Raw genomic sequence first — 16920 nt, 5'->3', positions numbered from 1 at the left:
GCGCGTGCAAGCGAGGTCACTCTGGCCGCTAAGATGGCGGCGTCCGTCGCGCGCGAAGAGGACGCTTTTCGCCGCCTCTTTCGCTTCTATCGGCGCTGGGAAGGCGCGGACCCCACCGGGGTGATTGACTTCTCGAAGCCAGTGGCGCGGCAGGTAAACTGGGCGGTCCTGTTTCCCAGCCTTCTTCGCGCTAGGCTGCCTACAACCGGTATCCATGGAAACCGCTGCCAAGGGGTGGTATAGTCGCCTATTCTTGCACGTGCCCCTCGCCAAGGATCCTCCGCATTGCCACATATTCGTCGGCATGTGCCTCTAGAATGAAGAAGGGCAGGGAAGGCTTGTCTATGGAAAGTTGGGGCTGACTTAGGGAGTGATCCCACTCATGTTTGATTGGGCGGGGCGGGAGGAGGAGATTCTTATCGAAGGCCCCAGCCGGTTGATCCTAAAAGGTTTCCACGCAGCCCCAGCGGGTCCACACACTACTTTTTGAATGATGCCACTTGCCCGTGCAGCACTTTAACGCCTGTCTCGAGGTTTTCCTTATACATCCTAGCAGCTAATGATGCGTGTAGGAAGGCAGCCTATTATGGTATTTCAGACGTTACATTGTGTATGCGCTGCTCGTGTGAGCACTTCTTTCTGGGGATTAACTTAGTTGCACTTACTCGTGGTGGTGGAAATTGTACTACAGGCTAAGGGTGGGACGGATAGCAGTTTTTAAAACTGTAATCTATGTTTGAAAGGGAAGGTGGGAAGAAGCTTCCCTGCATAAACTAGCACATCATTTAAAAGCAAATAAAGGAAGCATTCAAAAACTGATGCTTCACCTGAAGACAGAAACTGAAGTCTAGAACATATTAAGTGGCCTTAAACTATTAGTCTGTTTAACTCTGGCAGCAGCCCTCCAAGGTTTCTGAGCAGGGTTTTTTCCTCCTCAGTTCAGCTATATAGAATAATTGATAAGGCCACATCCAGCCTCCCTGAGTTCCCAATCTGGGCTTCTGCAGTTTCTCAGCACCCATCTGGCCTGCCTACATTCCCCCAGCAAACCAGTCCTTGGGGGTTTCTAGCTTTTGTGTGGGCTCACCTTTTTTAAAAGAAGGTTGAAATGCCTCTTCTAAGGCTTAATTACTGGCAACATGGAGCTGTTAGCTAAAATGTGCTGCTATTTTTGGTCCCATCTACCTCTCAAATGCAGCCCCTGATAGTTTCTGTGACATGGAATTCAGCCCTTGCACTGAAAAAGCTTCTATTCTGTTTTAATAGGAGATGCCAGTAGCTGAACTTGGAATACTGTGTGTACAAGATATATTTTATGTCATTGAACCGAGGCCTTTCCTTGGAATAGCTCGAAATCATTGGTTAGTGATGGTTCTTGGGATTGTTCTTTATGAAGGAACCAAATGAGAACAGTAAAGTAAATCCTCATGAACTGCTAGACTATTTATTAAGTTACATATTACAGTAGTTTACAAAGGTTCATGACAAAGTAGCCAAAGCATTTTTGAAGACACTGACTGTCAGTGAACAACACTGGAGGCCTTGTTTGGCTTTAAAAATGATACCTTCAGAAAATACCACCAATTTCATCTGCATGTTAATCCTTTCTTTTGGGCAGGTCTAGTCCAAATCTCTTGAGCCATTTCTTCTCAGGAGCAGCAATTAACCAATTATAGCTGGAAGAAGTCTGTAGCCTCTTGTTACAAAATAGTGTCACATCATGGGATGCAATTACTGGTTCCACCTGCACATGTCTGGGTCTTTATCTGGTACTTGAGCCATTTCACTCATTTCATGGAAACCTCCTCCAGATTATCACTCTGGTTGGTTCCAGGCAGCTAAGTACAGCTGCTGTTGGTTGAGCTGATCCATCTCTTCCAGAGAGAGAATTAAGCTATTTTCATGACATGGCTGAAACTTACTTAAAGATTTCTGACAAGCAGGCTGATAATGCATAACAGGATTATTCTGCTTCTCTGACAGTACATACATAAAGCCATTCCTACGTGCCATTTTTTTCAGTTAACCATCAGGAAGCATGATCCATTGTGCACATGGCCCTGCATTAAGCAGGGAGTTGGGCTCAATGGCCTTATGGGCCCCTCCCAACTCCAGTATTCCATGATCCTGTGGTGGGGAGGGCTTCTTGCTGCAGTCAGAAATAGTTCAGTGTGAGGAAATGGGATCTTAAACCTTTCCCTTTATTCTCTTTTTCCTCTGGAGATCACTTCCCTCAGTGACATTTACCTCTATAGAAGAAAAGATTCAGGTGATCTTAAGTCCTTAAAAAGGGATAATGGGTATATCTCTAATATACTTATATATTATATAAATATATATTATTTATATTATATATAAAGATATATATAATCTGCTTTTGGCCATCAAATCTAAAAGGATAGTTAAACACCTCCGGGAGCCAACCAGTATATTTTAAGTGAGCTTGACAATGAACTCTAGAATTGCAACTCTAGAGTCTAGACCCATTCTTGAGAACAGGTCCTGTTGAAGTTAAAGAAATGTATTTCAGATTTAGAATTAAATACAAATTCCTTATTGCTGGATGAATATCTCCATTCATTGCAGCTTGTCTGTCTGGGTGAACAGAAGCCTTCTTGCTCACACAGGTCTATGCAACTGAGTCAAAGTCTCAAAAAGGGTTATGGGGAAACATAATAAATATATAAAGTGCCATGGTACTTGGAAAAAATATATAGCAAAGGCTTACTTTATAGGATACTTGGATACTTAATGAAAATATCATACAACTAATTGATATTAGTTGTATGATATTTATTCCTAGGGTTTGTATATTTTTTGCTCACAGTTCTGACAGAAAATATAAAGATGGATCATTGTCTTCATTATACAATACTGATTTGTATTTAAGAACTTCCAGATAAATTTATCATTGTACCTTTTATTGTCATGTAAAGCCTAAAAGGAGAATCCTGTCCAATTGTTTGATTTATATGTAATGTCTCTGATTATTACCATTATCACTTTCCATATGATAGTGTTGTATTGAAATCTCTTAGTTAAAAGTGCTCTGCAGTGTGAGTTCATTCTTCCCTATGGGTGAAAATATAGTCTTTGCATTATCAAACATGTTCCAGAAAAGACAATTCAGTCTTGCCTATTGCATTTTACCCACTTGATCCCATTATCTTCTGTCTTTTGTAGAAAATTAACTACTGGAGGGAAAATTAACAATACAGGTGACATTTTCAGGGTGACAGAGGATTAACACTGTCTTCAGTAACAAAAGATCTCTTTTTATTTCATTAAGAATAACATATTAAAAGTGACTACTAGGTATTAACAATTTCTGACTAACACCAGTGCTTAGGTTTACTGGTCCTCTGTTAATACTGTAATGAGTGCAGTATAATTACAGCCCTCCTAAGGAGAATTTCTGTCACAGAAAGAAGCTCTTCAGACCTTAAGATTACATAATTATGATTACCCTCTTATTTCTCAAGCATCGTTTGTAATTTCAATTAAAATCACATATCCACTGGAGTTAGAAATTAATGTATTATCCCATTTTGAAATTGGGATTCTAGTCTGTCACAGGCTATAAAATGTTGTGGCTTTCTAGCTCTAGTAGTTCCTGTGTTAATAGCCATTACCATACATAATGTTGGGATTATACTGCAGGAAGAAAAGCAAGCTATTTGTTAGAACGTTGTGATTTCAGGTTTCGGTATCTCACAGCCTACTGAATCAAGAAATAAAATGTGCAACAATAACCCTCACAGGCCCTAAGAAGCAATTACTGTTTTATTAGCACATACATGACAATTCTTCTATGATGGAAACAAATGTCACAAAACAAAAGCTGAGAATCTCTGTGCATCACTTGCCACTAACTTGGATGTTTTATAAGCTGGTAGACATAAGACAACATCAGGACTCTGTGCAACAGTTAGCAAATTTGACAACTCTTAGGTATATATGATATACTTTGATTTCCTGAATACACTTTACAGGATACAGCAAGGTATTCAAAAGTGATCAGTTAAATTTGATATTATTCCTATTCTGACAGACTGAGAGACAATCCAACAAACAGGCACAATACAACTTTTATCAATTCTGCCTTTTACAGTGGGACATAGTCACAGCTGAATTTTGATCAACTGGAACCTGAGACTTTATTTTGTTCACAAAATGAATCCACATCTGAAAAGGGATTTAAGTTGAGCCATATCCAAATGTTACACTATCCCCTGAATATACTGGTTCTTTTAATTTTAATTAAAAGATTTTAATTATCTTTTAATTTTACTATCTGCACTGATTTATTTGGATGGATAAATAAAGGAGTAGGTGGTTCACAAATTCGCTTACTAGTAGTGAATATGTTCTGGCAGGATCCCCTATTGTTCTTTGAATAGCTTGGATACAAAGACAATTTTGTTTGAGTTGAATGGCACTTCCACAAGGTATTCTTACCAAATTCTCCCTTTCTCCCAAGGGTCAACACTTCCCTTTTGGGAAGGGGAATAGTTAGTAAGCACAAATTCTGTCAAGCAGTTGAATTCAGTCAAAATCTGTGTTCTGGTGTCTGATGCTCAATTTTTCTTTCCCAGGTGGTCAGTTCTCCTTTGCGATTTGCCTCACTAAGTGATCAAGATGCCCACAGAGCAGGACTGCATCCAGTTAGCCAGTGGAAAGCCTATAGTCTGGATAACTATCCAGGTGAGTGTGTTTGGATATCAAGCAGAAAAAAATAAATTCATTGATAGAGAGTCTGTTTTTCTCAAGATATACATTTAGTTGAGAGAACAGCTGATAATGTTTTTGTTTACTATTTCTGACATAGGTTGTATGCTTGTAGCTCTGTGTCCCTGCTATATCTCAATATTGCTTTAATCTTAAATTATGGGTAGAAGCCTTCATATGCTTTCCTCTCTCTTCATTCAATTCCATGTTTGTCTAGGGTTTATGTTTATCCCCAATCCTTTCCTTCCGGGCTGTCAGCGTCACTGGGTGAAGCAATGTCTGAAGCAGTACACCCAGAAACCCAATGTGTGCAATTTGGATTTGCACATGCCTTCCAAGGAGACTACTGATCTGTGGGAAAAGAGTCAGCACCAGATGCGGTAAGTCCTGGCTCTGAATACTGTTAAGGCCAAGGTGTGCAACAGTGGATAAGATGGAGCATCTCACCTGAATGTGGGCAGTTTCTTGCTGTCTTTAGTTCTGTGGGATGATGGCCTTGGATTACAAGCTTACAAATACTGGCTCATATCCAAAACCAAGCAGCAATTTGTGGCTGCCAGCATCCTGCACCTCTCCAAAGACTTTATGCTTTGCTTCTGAGGCACTTGAAGATCATTTGCAAAGCAAGTGCAAACTTCCTGCCAAGCTTAGAGCTAAACATTGAGTCAAGGGTTCCTGCTGCTGTACTGGCCTTCCAAGTAACTCGGAGTGCTCTAGTCTCCAGAAAACACAAAACTTGCATTTATTAATAAATGTTGAAATATTATGAATATCAAAATATTTGCATATATGTTAAATTTTATTGATCAGATTACTATATATCTTGTGTCTAAAATTACTCTTACTTCACTCATCACCCCTCATAACCTGGAATCCAAAAGGCCACACTTACAAGTTTTGCATATACACAGAATTTTTAGCACTCCTTCCTATTTCAGCATCTCTTCCTTTCTTTTGTATTGCCTCCGATGTTCAGCGGGTCCTTTGGAACACCCTACAGCACAACACAGGAGGTGTGATAAACGAGCAGCACTATATGCATGTATGCCCATCTCTGAGGGTGCATGTGTGTGACGGGGCTTATTTTATCTTACTAAGGGTGTAGTCCTGTATACATATAAGCTCCCAGACTTGGAAACTTATAGCAATCTTCTGTAGACTGGCACAAGCAGCAGAAGCAGACTTTGCTGCCCCATCCTCTTGCCCTGCATTTTTACAAGATGGACTTTTTCCCCATCTAGCTGGAGGATTTGGGAGGGGAAGAGGCTGGAAAGGCATCAAGATAGCTCATTTTCTGGCCTCCCTGGTGTACTCCCCTCCCAGCAGAATGTTCCCTTTCACCTTTCTCCACGGTAGTTTTCCTGACTTCAGAAAACAGATGGCATAATTCTTTCTTCATTGGCTATAAGGAGAAGGTGTGTCAGAACTCCAGTTCCCAGGTCTGAGGTCAGAATACTGTCTGACCTTGGATTTGGGAACCTGAAATATTCTGTGGCCTCTCAAATTATGTAGGGGCCATAGAATTGCCCCTGAAATCAAAGTATCTCAGCTCTCTCTAGCAAGAGGAATTAAATAAAATATTAGACATTTCCAGATAATCTGTTATTCTGGCAAAGCACAAAGGTGGGGAGGGGGAAAACAAGTGTGTCTTATGTGTATTTTCATTGTATATTCATTTCATTTTTTAGTGTTTTAGGGTATATTTTAATGTTGTATTTTTGTGAACTTGTGCTATAGTAAATAAATATGTCTGCAGACAAAAATGTCTGATTGCTGAACAAAAATAGGTTCAGTGTTTCAACAGCCTGGTTAGTGTATTAGAAGGAAACCATGACTGGTTATGGAAATATGCACAGTAAATTCAACAGACAATTGTATCTTGGTTAATAACTATTCAGCTCTGTTTTCATGCAGTAAAACATCATTCAGGTCCAAATACTTCTGCTTCTGACAGCAGACATGGATCCATTGTCTCTCTAAATTTGGACACTGTGACTTACTAGACTGATGTAGGAAAGACTATAAATCTATAGTCTTGTAGATTTTTAAAATTTACCTGCTACTTTAGCAGGGAGAAAGCCCATATTCCCATTCTAGTTTACTTGTTTTCTATAGATTTTAGAGCGGCTTGCAGCTCAAGAGAAAGAGTTACCTCTTATTCCCTTATTCCAAGTATGTTATCTTCTAAGTTTTTTATATTACTTGTAGAGATCTTTTCTATTTTGAAGCAATAATTGTCTCTCCTGCTCTATGTGCATTGGCTCCTTTCTTCTGCTCTTATAAACAGAAACAGAGACTTTATATGTGTGTTTTTAATGGGAGGAATTGGCATGAAGAAGAGAGTAGACATGATAACCATGCAAGCAGATAAAAGACTCTGCCTAACTACAAAAGTGAAATGCCATCTCCCCATTTTCCAACCTAAATTGCTTCTCCCTCATATTGTTTCTGGGAAGATTTGATCTTGGTGGTCTTTAGATATATTGGGGCTACACTGTTCAAGCAGTTCTGAAAATAGTTTTGCTCTAGTGCAATGCATTAGAATTGGGCACCAAGATTTAAGAAAGCTGCAGAAAAATTAGAAAGGGCCCAGAGGAGGGCGACAAAAATGATCCAGGGTTTGAAAACACTGCCCTGTGAGGAGAGGCTAAGAGAACTGGTTCAGCCTTGAGAAGAGAAGACTGAGTGAAGACATCGTATACCTCTGTAAGTACTTCAAAGGCTGTCACAAAGAAGAAGGTCAAGATCTCTTCTTGCTGATACCAGAGTGTAGGACATGAAATAATCAATTTAAGCTGTGACAACCCAGATTTAGGCTAGATATCAGGAAATGCTTCCTCACTGTCAGAACAATACAACAGTGGAACCAGCTGCCTAGAGAGGTGGTGCACTCTCCCACACTAAAGAGATTCAAAAAGAAACTGGACAGCCATCTAAGTGGGATAGTGTAACTTGGTGTCCTGCAACAGCAGGGGGTTGAACCCCATGGCCTTCATGGCCCCTTCCAACTCTACTGTTCTATGATTCTGTGATTAACAGAATGTTTGATCTGAGCTTTAGCATTATAGTTGGGTATCCAGTCAAGCAGAGGGTCCAAAGGATTAAATGACACAAAGTAGTATAATTAAAACCTGTCTTGTCATTCATTATCTGTATATTAGGTTAGCTATCTGTGAAGGCTGCTAAGTCTGCTTGACCCTGCATGGAAATTTAAAAGCTAAAGTACTAACTCTGTAAAACTTTCCTACAGCACTGGGATGTGTAAAGCATTGCAACAATTGCTGTAAGTGTCCTTAAGTGTCCTAAGTAGCTAAGCTCTAGTTGTCTCAGTAGGATCATTTGAAAAGTATTTTTGGTGACCCAGACTGGACTCTTCAATTCTTCTTATCCCATCTGCCGTAAAAATTGAGCAGAGAAGGTGAGTGAGCAGCAAGGTGAGAGTAGTGTCCTGACTGCTTTTCCAGCTTGGCATACTTGTGCCAGCAACAACCAGATAGGACAGAATTTAATGTGCAGCTGGTTCCCATTAAGATGGGAGCAAAATTGTAGAGTGTGATAGCTGGAAGAAATGTTAGCAGTTTCAGTAAGCACTTGTCCAAAAGTGTGTAGGAATAAAGTACTGCAGGAACACTTCTTTTAGAGGAAAAAGTGAGCAAGCCAGCTAGTGATTTCAGAGTTACAGAAGGATAATACTGGACTTGAAGCTGATGTATGATTAGGGCTGGGCAGAACTGATGAATCTACCCTTTTAGGGGAATCATTAAGAATGAAAATCCCAATTGGATTATTGCACATATACGTGCCCTGAACCACAGCAGTTTGTAGACAGTTTGTATTTTTGCTATATGGCCACTATAACCAGTCCTCATTTTCCTAATAAGAAAGCCTATCTGTTCTTCTTGGTCTGTGAGCTGCAGCACACACTACTGACAAGCATTACTCTAGCATGGGAATTGTTTCAGAGCTAGCTTGCTGAAAAATTATGCCCTTCCAATAAGAAAAGTACAGAGTTCAATGTGAGTTCAAGGAGGGGGATCCTTCTGCAACTTCACAGTCTTCCAGGTGACCTGTCAAATGAGTCTGTTGTGTTTTCATCAGAGCTTTTAAATATCAGCTAATTGATTGCCTTAGGATTTTTAAAAAACCCTTAGAACTCATCAGAGACATGATGGGGTAGAGCTGAAATGTTCCTTGTGCCTTTCTACACATGGATCTCTACAGCCATTTCTTTACTAATTTGGAGCTCCCGCAGTTCTCAAAATTTATTTATTTATTTATTTATTATTTTATTTTATTTTATTTTATTAAAACATTTCTATGCCGCCCCTTGCCGAAGCCTCGGGGCGGCTCACAACATTGAATAAAATACACATTAAATTAAGACAATTTCTGCAGGTACTTTTCAGTTGTGCTTCCCAACACTTTTTGTTGTCTCTGTTAAGAGTAAAGATGTGCCAGTGTACTTCAGCCAGACCTGCAAATGCCCTGCTTTTCCTCCTCCTCCTCATTCAGCTCTGCCAGTGCCATTCACTCCTGACTCGCAGCTTTTTCTGCTCCTTTTGTACTCAACAGTGTGGAACACTACATTCTACAGCAATTGTTTTGAAATTAAATTAAGACCTGTAAGGGGGGAGTTTCGTAAAACTATGCCAGGTACTGGTCAATCACAGCACAGACAGACATGTTTACACTAGGCACTAGCAAAACTTAACAGGTGAAGAGTTCTGGACAGAATTTAGCTATTTGCAAACAGGTGGCTCCTTGTGCTACTGAGTCATTGCTCTTCAGTGGTAAGGAACAAATTGAATTGCAGTTGATATCGTACATTATTGGGAGTATTACAGTTTTTCTGTGTGTATATCTTGCCATGTTCTATCCACAGTGGTGAATGTAACATAGCTGCAGCACAGGGAAGGCCATTTGAAGCTCATTACATGTTCACTATGATTGCACTGGTATCATTTTATTGCCAGAATTTTTACTTACAATTACCATTGCGATGCTTCTTATTAGTGTGCATGTGTGTGTGCGCGTGTGTGTGGAATGCCACTTATGTATTTTGTACTTCAAGGCAAGAAGGATCAAATGACTGAGATTATGTGCCTGATTTGCTAGTTTTCCTCCCCATTCCTTTTTACTTCTGTATCATGAAGATTGTGAAACCTACAGGCAGAGCCATCTTTTAATCTCTGGACTGTACAAAATTTTTAGATACTTTATAAGTTATATTATTGTTAACATTAACAATAATAATGTAACAGGATTGGAAGGGGAAAAAACTTCTTGTATCCTGCCATGAATTCCAATAACTATTCTGCTTTTCTTTCAGGAAACAATAGCATAGGTTTCAGTTACTGGCAATAAAATGATGTCATAGGCATTCCAAGGTGGAGTTTAAATTTCTCCATTAAGAGCAGCTCTGCATTTCCTAAGACGTTTTCAGGACATTATGAATTACTGTTTGGAGCCTTGTATACAACATTACATCTTTTCCCAGTCTTGGAAATTTTAACCTGATTCAGTTTTTCTTCCCACTTTAAATAAATCCTTTCCACTTTTTTAAAATATTCTCTGTGAAACACCTTCAATAAATGTCAATGTTTCTCTTAAATTAATCCTTTCAACTCACCACATTTTTTTCTCTGTTTACATATTTGAATCTTTTGGTGAAAATGTGATACAGATAAGATTTTACTGGCACTTCTACCAAAAATTATGAGACCCATTTAGATAATGCTTGCAGAGAGTATTTTATGAATACAACTTTTTAAAATTTTATATCTTTCTAGAAACAAAAGTTCAAGCAAACGGGAACCAAAATGTTTACTGGAGAAGCTGCGTTGGGTGACTTTGGGTTACCATTATAATTGGAATACAAAGGTATTTGAGGACAACCAAATCTTTTGGCAGCATGTAACAGTAAGACAATATGATAGCAAATATTTTATAATCTTATTTTTGCCACAGTGAGGAAATTCAGGCACAAAGCCACAGTGCAGATTTCCTGCAATACACACTCTGTGGATTCTTAAGGTTTCTGAGCCAAAATATTTTAATCAAATTGCAGACCTGAAGTAGCATGAGGAGGCATTTTCTATCAGCATGCTGCAGATATGCTTAACCAAATGAGCCTGACACCTTATCTGTTTATTGTCTGGCCTTAATAGAGCCATCTATTCCCAGTTTTCTCATCAGAACATCCAGTGAAACAGCTTTAGGATTCTAGCTCAGGAAAGCTGGTGCTTAGGCATTTATGGAAAATATTCCAGATGCTGGTAACATTATAAGGAACCTTTCTGTGGTTATATAAGCCCTGTGGGAAAACAGTTCATTATCCTATGTGAAATACTAAATGTCTCAGTTCTGTTATTGAGTCATACTGCAAAACCACTATTTCAGCGACTAGCGCTTAAGGCCCTTTCCAGCAATACCACAAAAAAAGCTGATTCAGGCTCTTGTGCTTGTCTCTTTCATACAAATGTTACACTTGAAATTGTAATCAGATACATTTATTCTCTCTTTTTTCCCTAGCTTTGGAGATTAGATCCTGATCTCCAGGGCTTTCAGGCAGGTTGTGCCTAAAATTCACTTTAGGGATGTATTTATAGACTGGCTTTATTAATCTAGAATTCTGTTTCCAAGTTCTTTTGGTATTTCTCTTCACTAGAAATATTCAGCTGATCACTACACCCCCTTTCCATCTGACCTGGCTTTCCTTTCGGAGCAAGTAGCTAAAGCATGCGGATTTCAGGCCTTCCAGGCAGAAGCAGGGATCCTGAACTACTATCACTTTGATTCATCTTTAGGAATTCATGTGGATGAGTCTGAGCTGGACCATTCCCAGCCCCTTTTATCATTCAGGTAAGTTGTGCAAAGCTTTTTGGCAGAAGGTGAAATAGGTAGTGCATCTTGATTAAAGTTACAGATGACCAGAATTCTTGTGACAAATACAAACTTTCACTTCTGGGGCAGGGGTGATATGAATTATTCGCAATGCTGCATATCAAGATTATAGGCAGCAACAAACTAGGGGCCCAGAGTAGCAGGAAAGGCTGGGTTGCTGAACTCTGAGAGAACCACTTTTATTTTATTTATATCCTTCCTTATTTCCAGAGAGTTTAATGACATATTTTCCTCTCGACTACTGTGAGTTAGGTTAGGCTGATTGCTAGTGTACTTCACCGGCTACACTATACTGCAGGTGGTGTTTCTGATTGCCGAGATGAAGATAGGATGGAAATTGGCCATGGGCATATGATAAAATATGGTATCCTGTCAAAGAGCCCTAAGGGTCATAGCAGAAAATATAAACATCAGAGAACGAATGCCTCTAGATTAGAAATTTCTTAGCTATAACGTGAGACTTGGACTTTGCTCTGAGTATATCATAAAATGTGACTGTCTCGCCAAGAAAACAAGGGTTCATACTGGAAAATGCACATGCCAAAGACATCTGGAGAACACATGTGTTTCTGTGTGAATACTCTTAGCCAAGATGGGGATTGAGTGGCTAGTTTTAAAGGCTAAATTGTGCCCAGCAGACATAACAGAAACTGAGTGGAAGGGAAAGAACCAGTGGATTAGGGTCATATCTCTGGGTATGAGCTTCTAGGAAGGTCAGAGAAGGGCATATTGAAAGCTCTGTGTACATCAAACAAGATGTATTGTCAAACTGATTTTAGTTGTTTGTTTTATGGGATGGTGTAAATTGGTGACCTGCAACATCAGGGGGTTGGACCCAATGGCCACCTTGGCCCCTTCCAATTCTACTATTCTATGATTCCATGATTCTGTGGGTTGAATTAGACAAGAATGAGGAGTGTTTTGATTGGTAAAATGATGACATGAATGTTGATGTTATTAAAAACAAAAACTGATTGGCGCAACCCTGCTGTTTCATGTGTGCTGAATTGCAGTAACTGCACTTGCATCTAGCCTAAAGATTACAACTGCTGAATATTTCTTACATTTATAAATAGTTATAATTTTATTAACTACCGTCTCTCTTTTCCTCTTTTTTTAGCTTTGGACAGTCATCCGTTTTTTTGTTGGGGGGACTGAAACGAGACGAAGCCCCTGTGGCCATGTTCATGCATAGTGGGGACATAATGATCATGTCTGGCTTCAGCCGCCTACGGTACCATGCAGTCCCCAGAGTTCTGCCCAACCTTGAGGGGAAGCCTTTGCCTTCTTGCCTGGAGCTTCCGCTTCCTGCTGATCTTCCTGCAAACTCTGTTATTGAACCTTGCTCCCAAGAGGACTGGCAAGTGTGTGCCAAATATTTGCAAGCATCCCGTATTAACATGACTGTTAGACAGGTGCTGGCTGAAGGGCAGAGCTTTCCAACTGAAACCAGGACAGAGAGAGAACTGGATGCTTTCTCCATAGACTCCTATCATGAGGAACATAGTGGAAGCAAAAAGCCCAAGTCTGGTATTAACAGCTGAAACCTGTACTCTGTTTCTTCCTTTAGCATGGGCTATGTTGGTAATAAACCTTTTCTGGAGGTCTATTTTTGAACCATATGGAACACCAGCAAATAGCAGAAGAAATACAGAATTGAAACAAAGCTGATAATTCATTCTGAAAATGGATAGATGAAACAATTTGTGTGAACTTCACAGCCTCAACATACTTCCCTCTCTGAAGCCACTGCCTTCCCTGAATACTTCTCTTCTGGAGCCCTGCTGTGTTGTCCAGAGACCTGTTTATATTCCTTGCAATATGTTTATTACCCTTTGACTGATAACAGAAGGTTAATATTGTGAGTGGGATGGATTCTTTTAGTTAAATCACCCTCCCTTCTTGAAGTAAAATAATTAGGGACTGTGTAGTGATTTTTCTATTCAGGATGTCCTTTTTCCCCTTGTCTCTGAATACTAAAACTGTCCTGTTCCATCAGCAGCAGGCCATTTAGTTGCCTGCATAATGCAGTCTTTGCGGCCTCCCTCCTTTAGGAGCAGACTGAAGAGAATGACTTTACAAACGGGAACAATGAAGTTGTAGATAAAGCACCCAGAAGGAAAATTAATCAGCGACTATCTCTATTGCCCAAAAGGTAAATATATTGAAACAAATAAGGACAACACAGTCTTCTGTGCCCATCTGTTTTAGGATCCCGACTTCCCTATCTGGTTTTTAATGCAATTTTAATTGCCAGAGTGCAGCACTCTGTCCCAGGGGTGTTTCGTCGCACTTTTCCCATGAATAAGCTTACTCTGCTTTAAATTAAAGATCCCTATCTGTCTTGGAAAGCAGTTTTTCCCCTCCTCCCTATCCTCCAGCTTAGTTATTTTTGCAGTATTGTTCATGCTGCCTTGAGCAACTCTCTCACCTTTTCCTTCAGGCTGTGTTTCCTTCAGGCTGTTTCTAATATCCCCCAACAGAATAGGGAGTATCTCCTTGCCTCTATATGGCTAAATTGGAAAAGGCTCTGCCAAGATCTTCAGCATCTTTGTGGTGTTCAACCACAATGTGGATTTGGTATCGTAAATACCAAATAATACTAACCTCATTTATTAGGGGGTTAGTACCATTGCACATAGTTGAACTTCCTGCTTAGTAAACAAATACAAGATCACACTGTTAACATGGCTTGGGTATTGTTCCCACGTGTGAAGAGGGAACCTGAGATGCTTAGGGGTTGCTTCTACATCTTGAAAGAAGGGGGATGAATAATTAGTTAGTAATAAGTCTATCTCAGGGGTCCTCAGTGTTTTTCAAACCTGTAAGCACATTTGAGAATGTGAAGAACTGCTGTGGGCACCACCATAAAATGCCTAATCGGCTGCTGTGGCAGCTACCTGTTAAATCAAGGGATCTTACTCCCGTCACTTGTTCTAACCTCCATTACTACTCACTGATTAAATAAAGGATTATTTTGAAGCAGCAGTGTAATAGTACAGCCAGCTGTTTGTGGCTAGCATGGCATTTGGAATAATCTTCCTGATAATAGATGTATTTTTAAAGTCATGCTGATATGCAGAAGACTACATGATGGGGTAGCACTGTGAAGATGAAAATTAAGTCCAAAACTGCATCAAATCTTTTTCAATATAACCAGTGTGGGAAGCCTTACCTCTGCATGATTCTCTATTTTCTCTACTATGCATTTACTGCAGGAGGTTAGAAGAATCAGTGCCCCTACAGAAGGGCAGGGTAGAGACTTTGGCTTCCCTACCTGATTTAACTATGTATTCCTGTCTTTATGCATGAAGAAGAGATAAGAAACCATTTTTTCCTCAGCAACAGAAAGGTTCTGTTTATTATGGTGCAGGGGGAAACAGTATAGTTTGCTGTGGCAAATTACAGCCATAATGAGGCATAGAAGAGCCAAGTGATGAGTATTGGAGATGGTTATTGATTTTTAAATGATGGAAGATCCAGCATAAAGGAGCAAATGTAGAAGCCAAGCTCATTCTTTATGTCATGTTTCTTGTTTACATACGGTCAGCACAGTGTGACTAGAATAGAAGCAGATGCCTGTTTAATGGGGTCTGTAAGAATTCCTGGCTTTGAAAGGGAAGAATCACATTGTGAAGGAATTTTCCCCCTTCCACTTACAGGGCGAGTTTAGATGCCTAGTGAAAACTAGAAGCCTACCCATGTTTACTTTGAGGCCCAGTTAAGTGAAACCAGTAAGTGAAATCCAGTAATATTTGGGATCAGAATATAATTAAAGTAGTATAGTGACTATATTATTTATTTTATTTAATATTTTATATACCATTAATTCAGTGAAAAAGCTCTCAGAATGGTGTACAAGGATAAAAATATAAAACATGACGTATTATAAATAACTGTGATGTCAATGTCCATCAAAATTCAAACATCATAACAACAATTAAAATTTTCGTGCCTTGAATGGCAGTGGACAAGGGGCAGCCCATTCGTTTAATCCTGACTATTGACTGTTATGAGACCTTGTCCAAAGCTAGACTGAGTCTTCCATAGCAGCAGGGGTATGGGGGTTTGCTGGTGGTGTCTTGTATGTTTTCTTTACTGTCAATAAACTGACTAATAGCATTTGGGAAGTCCACATATTAATGCACAGCAGAGAAGGATTTTCATCTTCAGCTGTAGTCTTGAACTTCGGGCTCCCACAAGATGAGACTCATGGATCCAGAGGCGTACTTCCTGCATAGATCTGCTAAGTGCAGCCAAGTCCCTCCCCCCCACCAAAAGCAACACTTCAAATGTTTCAAGATTACTGGCCTTTGGGGTGGAAATTCCCATTGTCTTTAGCTTGGGCCTACGACATTTCTGTTTTAATTTCTTTGAAAAAAATAATAAAACTTGAGCACACCAACAGAAGGCTATCCTGATGAGCAGTTGCTGTTTTGTGCTCCTGTGCAGAAATCTTGGCTGCATCTCTGTTCTTTCTTCAGTCATATTTCTTGCTCCATGTTCCCTTTGCATAACCACATCCAACCATAAATGAAGTCATAATAAAACATGGAAGATGAAGAAAGTTTCAAGGCCTGTTTTTTGTTATTTTAATATGTACGAATGAGAAACCATGTTTTAAACTAATAGTGTCTAATAGTAGCCACATGACCATTTCATATGGAACATGAATGCTAAATTCTTTCCTTCAGAGAGGGCTTATGATACAATTGCCTTCCTGTTAGAAGATGAATTGGGCTTTTTAAGCTATATGCATATGACTTAAGACTTGAAAGTCCTGAAAGGCAAAGAGCAACATTGCTGCCATGCCAGAGAGCACCACATTTTAACAGCAAACAGTCTTTTGCGTTTGTTTATGCAGACATCTCTGATGTGTTGCATATACAACACCGCCTTCAGCTGCATCTTTTATATAACACATTCATAAAGATTGTCTTGTGCCAAGAGCAAAACTTGCAGAGGATTTATGCTCCTTCAAGAATGTCTGCAGTTCAGCTCTTGCAAAGCTCATCATTTTGCTTGCCGATACGGTCAGAAACTTTTTAAAAACTGTCCCAGATCCTGTGCTATTAAAACAGCTGAACACTTGGCAATGGAGTTGCTGAAGTTTTCTTCACAATTGTTTAGCCTGTGTGTGCCTGCCTGTCCAACTGCCCTCCTCTATAGAAATACAGCTAATGGAAGTTACTAACCCAAAATTGGCAACTCACAGGGGAAGATTTTTTTCTTAGTTGTAGCCTACTGCTGAACAAAGTAAAGTCAACACATTTGCAGAAGTAGGGTTGC

The 16920-nt window shown here is 39.7% G+C and overlaps 1 protein-coding gene across 1 annotated transcript; it reads left to right on the top strand.

Annotated features, from left to right (window-relative positions):
• The first annotated feature begins 33 nt into the window (after positions 1-33).
• On the top strand, positions 34-16194 carry ALKBH1 (alkB homolog 1, histone H2A dioxygenase). Its single transcript, XM_044435968.1, has 6 exons — positions 34-153; positions 4596-4704; positions 4946-5108; positions 10518-10608; positions 11396-11589; positions 12752-16194. The coding sequence occupies exons 1-6, from the start codon at positions 34-36 to the stop codon at positions 13173-13175; spliced, it is 1101 nt and encodes a 366-aa protein (XP_044291903.1). The 3' UTR covers positions 13176-16194.
• The last annotated feature ends 726 nt before the right edge of the window (positions 16195-16920 follow it).

Source organism: Varanus komodoensis, unplaced genomic scaffold, assembly GCF_004798865.1.
Source record: "Varanus komodoensis strain SLA01 unplaced genomic scaffold, ASM479886v1 scaffold3, whole genome shotgun sequence".
In the NCBI taxonomy this organism is placed as follows: Eukaryota; Metazoa; Chordata; class Lepidosauria; order Squamata; family Varanidae; genus Varanus; species Varanus komodoensis.
Note: the sequence above shows the minus strand (reverse complement) of the source record. Positions and strands in the feature narration are given on the sequence as shown.

Coding starts and splice junctions, on each gene's coding strand:
- ALKBH1 (XM_044435968.1), top strand. CDS start 34: ATGGCGGCGTCCGTCGCGCGCGAAGAGGACGCTTTTCGCCGCCTCTTT. Junction 4,705..4,945: donor TAGTCTGGATAACTATCCAG/GTGAGTGTGTTT, acceptor ATGTTTGTCTAG/GGTTTATGTTTATCCCCAAT. Junction 11,590..12,751: donor CAGCCCCTTTTATCATTCAG/GTAAGTTGTGCA, acceptor CTCTTTTTTTAG/CTTTGGACAGTCATCCGTTT.